Source organism: Phoenix dactylifera, chromosome 9, assembly GCF_009389715.1.
Source record: "Phoenix dactylifera cultivar Barhee BC4 chromosome 9, palm_55x_up_171113_PBpolish2nd_filt_p, whole genome shotgun sequence".
Lineage (NCBI taxonomy): Eukaryota > Viridiplantae > Streptophyta > Magnoliopsida > Arecales > Arecaceae > Phoenix > Phoenix dactylifera.
The window spans coordinates 6,885,993-6,892,225 of NC_052400.1; the positions used below are offsets into that span (position 1 = coordinate 6,885,993).

The following is a 6,233-nucleotide window of genomic DNA, read 5'->3' on the forward strand; positions in this document are numbered from 1 at the left end:
ATTTTAATTAATAATAAAATAAATTTTGAAGTTATTTTTTTTGTCCTCCATCACGATCGCCATATAAATGTTTCTTTTTACACATTTACCTATTAAAAATATTTTAATTATTTTAATTTGAAACCGTTAATTTTTTAATATTATTAGATAATGTAGTTACATATATAAAAATAAAAAAAATAATAAAATAAGTATTTTATGAAAGTAAAAATATTCGATTTAGAGACTACCTAAACACCTTGTGCTTTAGCCGGATTTTTGTGATTTTCTGTTAAGGGAAAGGGTAAAAACATACCACTCTCTCTCTTCTTTTATAAATGGCCGATTTAGAGAAGCGCAGAAAAAAAAAAACCCGTGGATGGCGTGGGGGTTTTAGCTGCCGCACTTTCCTTTCTTACTTCCCCCCCTGGCGCACGGCACGAGTCGCACCCCCCATTTTCCTCGTGCGTCTTTGTTTAGACAAAGCTTATTGGAATCTCTGCTCCCCTCTCCCTCTTCCCCATCTCAACAAACACCCCAACTAATTAGCCGCGTCGAAAGCCATCACTGTCCTGGATTTTCTCAGCACCGAGAGCAGGAAGGCCCCCCAAACCCACCGCCATGGAGCGCAAGAACTCCTTCCGAGGTCTCCCTCGAATCTCTCTAAATCCCTCTCTTCTCCTCTCTCATTTGGGCTCTCTGATATCCTCTTCTTCGGTTACAGGGATCCAGGGTGCGATCTCGCGGATAAACCCGGAGCTACTGAGGAGCGTCATCACCTCCGGCACGGCGGCGAAGGGCGGACCGGAGGCGAGATCGCCGCCGGGAGCCGCCGCCTTCCGGCATGCTACTGCGCCGCTGCCGGTGATGACCTCTGCTTTCAGGTGACTCCGTTATCTAGAAGATCTTAGTGCAAATTCTTCAATATCATCAACTAGCAATAACTAAAAATAGGAATGCCTCGTTGTTGTAGATCGGGTTCCAAGGGGACGGCGCCGTTAACTATCTTCTACAACGGCACGGTCGCCGTCTTCGATCTTCCTCAAGATAAGGTTCGCTGAAACATTTCCCTTCCATCTTTTTCGCCTTGCGCTTCTATAAGTAGTACTTGGAATTTTCTTTCGGTCTAGGCGGAAACTATACTGAAGCTGGCGGAGAAAGGGAACGTCGGCGGCGTCGTGGAAGCGTCCGATCCGACGTCGGCGTCAGGTCACCAAGAGGATCTACTGGTGAAACTAAACGGAGGTGAGCCAGCTTTTTCAAAACTATTGCATATTTGCAAGGATTCGTTTGGTTAGCGAAGTGGAGGGGAAAAGTGGCGTTAATAGAAAAATATTAAAAAAAATTCCTATTTTTGGTTAAAATTTTCAGAACAAAAGAGATAAAAAAAGTAATTTTTTTTATAAAAATATTTTTTTGATTTTTTATAAAAAAATCATATGGAATATGAGAGAGTCTAATCTTTACTATTTTTTCAAAATTATTTTAAGCTTTTAGATAAAATGTGATAAGGTATTTTGTATTAAAAATATAATAGGTATTTTATACAAGCTCAACCAAATATAAGCTACTCCAAAATATATCATTTTTCACCAATTAAATATGTAAAAATTATTTTTCTAAATATCATACATCTATTTTATAAAACAATATTTTAATAATTTTCTTTTTTCTCGAACTAAATGAGTCCCGAAAACTTTCTCAAGCTTGCTCACATAGAAGAGAGAACATGGTGTTACGGTACACAAACAGTTGTATGTATATATATATATATATATATATATATATATATATATATATATATATATAAGTTTGGGGTTAAATCACTGGCTCATACTCTACATACGATGATTAAAGCATTAATATATGATGGTGGGGAAAGTGATGTGTGGTATCTGAAACGGGTACTATTGGAAGCAGAGCTCCTGCCTATCGCCAGGAAGAAGTCATTAGAGCGCTTCTTTGCCAAGCGGAAGGAAAGGTATGCATGGCTTTGCTCTCCGTTGCTTGTGAGGTCTTTCCTCTCCTTCTTTTAATTCGATTTGGGAGTGCTCCCGTGCTAACAAATAAATACCTCCCCCCGTCATCCTCCTTTTTATGTCCTCCCTGCTTCTCGACGCGGCGCGTGGGTCGTCGTTCGCTGCTCTCCCGTCGTCGTTGGTAAACGTAGGTGAACATTCTCCGTTCTTTTTCATTTCCACAGTTCCAAAAGATAAAAATTCCTGAAATTTATCAGAAAATCACAAAATCTTAATATTTTTGAAACTACTTGAGTTTTCTACGACAGTGGGCTCGGACAACGACTGTTCCAATTAATTTATTAATTTTGACTTTATTGGTGAAAATGTAAACAAGAGACTGAAAAGACTAAGACAAAATTTTGGATTTAAAATATAAGGAATAATATTTAAAATATTAGTTTTTTTTTTTAATTTATAATGCCGACAACGTTTAACTAGTGGTTTCATTTTTTTAAAATTATTTACTCTTTATATTAGTGGATAAGTTTTGCAACTTCTTATAAATTACAGTCTTGACTTTGGAAGGTTCGTTGAGGATGTTTTATTAAATTAATTATTTTTCATTACAATGCTTTTAGCATGCGATTAATAATTGAGCTGTGCACGTACGTACATTACGTGTACGTACATTACGTGCCAGATTCAAATACCCAAAACGATGCCCAACTTGTTTCTAATTATTTTTTTTTTGTCCCCCATCAACCAACAACTTATTTATAATATATTTCTTAAATATCTGATGCATTTGAAATTTGGGTCTTAGTTTGGGATACATTAAAATATTCATGGAGTTAGGATCCTCTGTGGTCCAAAGGAGTGCTGGAGATGGTCCAGTTGTGAATCAAACCTATATAGTACAACCCCAATGGGAGATGATTCCGATTTAGACCCCTTAGTCTTGTCCTTTTGGCATGAATAGGACTCTACGATCAGTTTGAGGCTAAAAATTAAGATTCAGGGGTTCGAGTGCAGGTCCCCTCGCAATCCCAGATTGAGCTAGATGAAAGATATAGTTATCAATCATCAGCCCATGCAGCATGCTCCATGCTATCCTTGGCTTGTATATTTGCTTGCCCTTCCCATGATATATGGATAGTTAGTGATTGATAATTTGACTTTTCCAGTTCAATCTTGATCTGTAGAGGATACAAACTTTCTTAGATGAACATGTTGGATCTTCTTTTACCCAACCAACATTTTGAATTAAAACTCTTAACTCTTACTTTTTATCTTATTTTTTACTCTTTTTCTTCTTCCTTTTTTTTTTGGTGTGTATGTGTGTGGTGTATAATAGCGGAACTTATGTCTGATCAACTTAGACTTCCTGTTAGAGATAAGTAAGGGCGGCAATTAGGTTAGGTCGAATAAGATACGGATCAGGTCGGATACATGATACATGAAAAATCTACCAATTTGAACTTGACCTATTTAATATCAAAAGTCCATATCCAAATATGACCAGTTTATTAAATAGGTAATCTAGTTCGATCTAGAATGACTTGAAATAAGTTAAACAGGTTAGATACTTAAGCATTAGCACTCTTAGAGATAACCTTCGAGTCAAAATCCACTCCACAGAGCACTTATATCGACTAGGGCATGGTCATGTAGGCTTCTATTGTGGTTTAGGAATGGATTCTACCTACCCTAATATCACAAAGGATGAGAGCATTAAGTCGTGCGATTTGTTTTGCATGTATAAAACTTACTGTTAGATGAAGCTAATGTCTGAAATAGAAGCCTTATAGAGATCAACATAATTGCTCATTTGGAGCGTTAACTATAACTTTTCAGATCTATTGAAGTCCCATTTCTTTTAAGTGTGGGTCCATAAGCCTACATGATGTGGTGAGGGAGTCTTGTGTCGCCTGCTAATGAAGATTCAATGTATCAGCTTTAGAAAATTATATCCAGTTTGAAAGAAGATAACTATGTCCCAACTCTTTTTTTTGTGCATGTAGGCTGACCGTGTGGCAACTTTACAAAAAGGCAGAGCGTGAAGTGAGCACGGCATTGGTGAAGGAGACAAAGACAATAATAGCTGCCTAACTATATGTCTAGGCAATCACGAGGGACTTCTCTGCACTTTTCTTATCCTAAAGTTCCTAAGAACAATGATCTATGGGTTTGTTTGGGGGTTTACTTGAGATTTTCTGTTATACATACATGTAAAAAGGGCATGCTGGTACAATTTAAGTAGACTCAAAATTGTATCTTTAATTAAAAGAATATCTGGTACCGAGTCACTACAACAATGTGGTCTATTTGATGTTTCAAAAAAAGGATCAGTACAAGTACTTTGTTTTACTACATTTATCCATCAACTTCGCTGGGGGTATGCCTTCGCAATTTCTGTTATGACGCTTTTTATTAACATCAAAATACTATATTTTTGTTATATTTATAAATGTAACAATAGATTTATTTTAGTAAATGTCATGACAAATCTATTGTTCATCACAATCTTACTCTTGCACTTATATTTTTTAAAAAAAATTCACGTACCCATTTTTTTTTTCTTTCACGTGGGACGGATGATCCATACTCTTCCTATATATAGATCCTTTCTATATGGCCCCAAATGCCTCCTCTTCTTCTCTTCCCTCCATTTTGGCACCGCTCGTTTTCGCTACTCGCAACTGTTGGACTAACTGGGACCTAAAGGTAGCACGTGCTCTCGATGTCCTCTCTCATGCTATCGTCCCTTGTTTTTTTTCGTTCTTTGTTGCTACTGAATATGTAATCAAACCTTGGATTCAAACTGTGTATTGATTGCTTGTTGAATTAGAATAAATACAGTTAGTCATCAATCTGCTTGGACAAAAATAGCAAGGCGACATCATGGTGGGGTTATATCTCTTTTTGGGTTGATATCATGATGAGAGATATCATGTGAGGATTAGCTAAAAAGACTCAAAATTTTTATATTCAATTAATTATAAATGTCATAATCAATTGAGAGAGATAGAGAGAGTAAAGTTTAAGGCAAAAGGGGCGAGTCGCTGAGGGTGACAATTGGAGAAAAGGAGCAGAGGGCTAGTGAGCTTGATATTGAATTATCTCTAGGTGTCCATAGCAATGACCGTCGGGACCAAGAACTTGAATGTCACCATGATGGCATCTTCCTTGGCAAATCATAACAATGACGAGCAAGTGGCGCCAGAGGCACCCATGGTTGTGTTCTTACACCTCCGTAGGGGTTGTCGCTTGAAGATCCAACTTCTACATGACCCAGACTTTCTAGCCAGTTCAATGCTAGACTAAGGGTGGTCCACAGGCTGATCTTGCACTTGAATAGCAAACAAGGCAGAGCCTATTCAAACACGAAGGAGGTGGACTTTGCCTTCTCCTCAAACTCTAATCAAAAGGGGGGGGGGGGATGTGGATGTGGACTTCGCCACTTATAGATCCCTACTCCCACCCTCTTAGGCACCATGACCTTGATCACCGTCACCCAAAAGGGAGCAAAGTTTTTATCCAAGCCTTGCCGCATATGGCCCTTATGCCATGACACCTCAATTATGATAATGACGTAGTAGGTGATCGAGGTAGGATCTCGTAGAGAACCACCATCTCGAAAATCTCTCCTATTTTCTGGTCGTCCTGCCGGTCCTACAATCAATTGAGCCTCAATGACATGGGGAGCAAAGCTGGAGCCTCGGTCTTTAGCTAGCAGGCCTAGGTTTGAAATGAGCCATAATCTCCCTTGAATTTCTTATTTTCGTTTCTTTTCTCTTTTCTTTCCAATTGCCCGTCGTCGCCGGTCACTCACTATTGCCTATCATCGTTGTAGACCATAGCCCTCTAGCCACTACCACTGCGCAGCCTTAGAACTACCTTCCTTTTTCTTTGTTTTGAAAGGGCCTTGAAGGGTTCTTCCCTTTGTTCTCTCTGTATCTCTTTCTCTCTCTTCTTTCTCTTTATATTTAGGTGGACCTTGGCAAAGGGTTCCTTTCTCTCTCTTTCTCTCTCTTCTCTCTCTGTGCTCCCAATCAACCCTAGTAGAGGGTTCTGGACCGACTTGGCAACTGTCCATCAGGTTGGCCTCCAATTTGGCCTTTGTCACCATCCTTGGACCCTATCATTGACAACCCCTATTATGTTACCTTTGCCCTAATTAGATACTTATTTCTTTATTTGAAAAGTAGGCTTGCCAAATCAGACCCATTCGGGCCATCAAATGCTACCACCCAATCAACCTTGTTCCACCTCCACAGCTTCCTCATAGTTTTC

General features: G+C 38.8%; 1 protein-coding gene across 5 annotated transcripts; it reads left to right on the top strand.

The window, feature by feature from the left end:
- The first annotated feature begins 376 nt into the window (after positions 1-376).
- Positions 377-4,310, top strand: LOC103717019 (protein TIFY 9-like). 5 transcript variants are annotated; one of them, XM_039129913.1, is made up of 6 exons: positions 377-625; positions 704-863; positions 953-1,031; positions 1,110-1,224; positions 1,837-1,960; positions 3,962-4,310. In XM_039129913.1, exons 1-6 carry the CDS (start codon positions 601-603, stop codon positions 4,047-4,049), a joined length of 591 nt encoding a protein of 196 aa, XP_038985841.1. In that variant the 5' UTR covers positions 377-600; the 3' UTR covers positions 4,050-4,310. The 5 variants fall into 5 exon arrangements, 4 of the variants coding, with proteins under 4 accessions (XP_038985841.1, XP_038985842.1, XP_008803467.1 ...); XM_039129914.1 differs by having other exon boundaries at positions 378-625; positions 3,994-4,310; XR_605629.4 differs by having other exon boundaries at positions 380-625; positions 1,900-2,145.
- Positions 4,311-6,233: the final 1,923 nt, after the last annotated feature.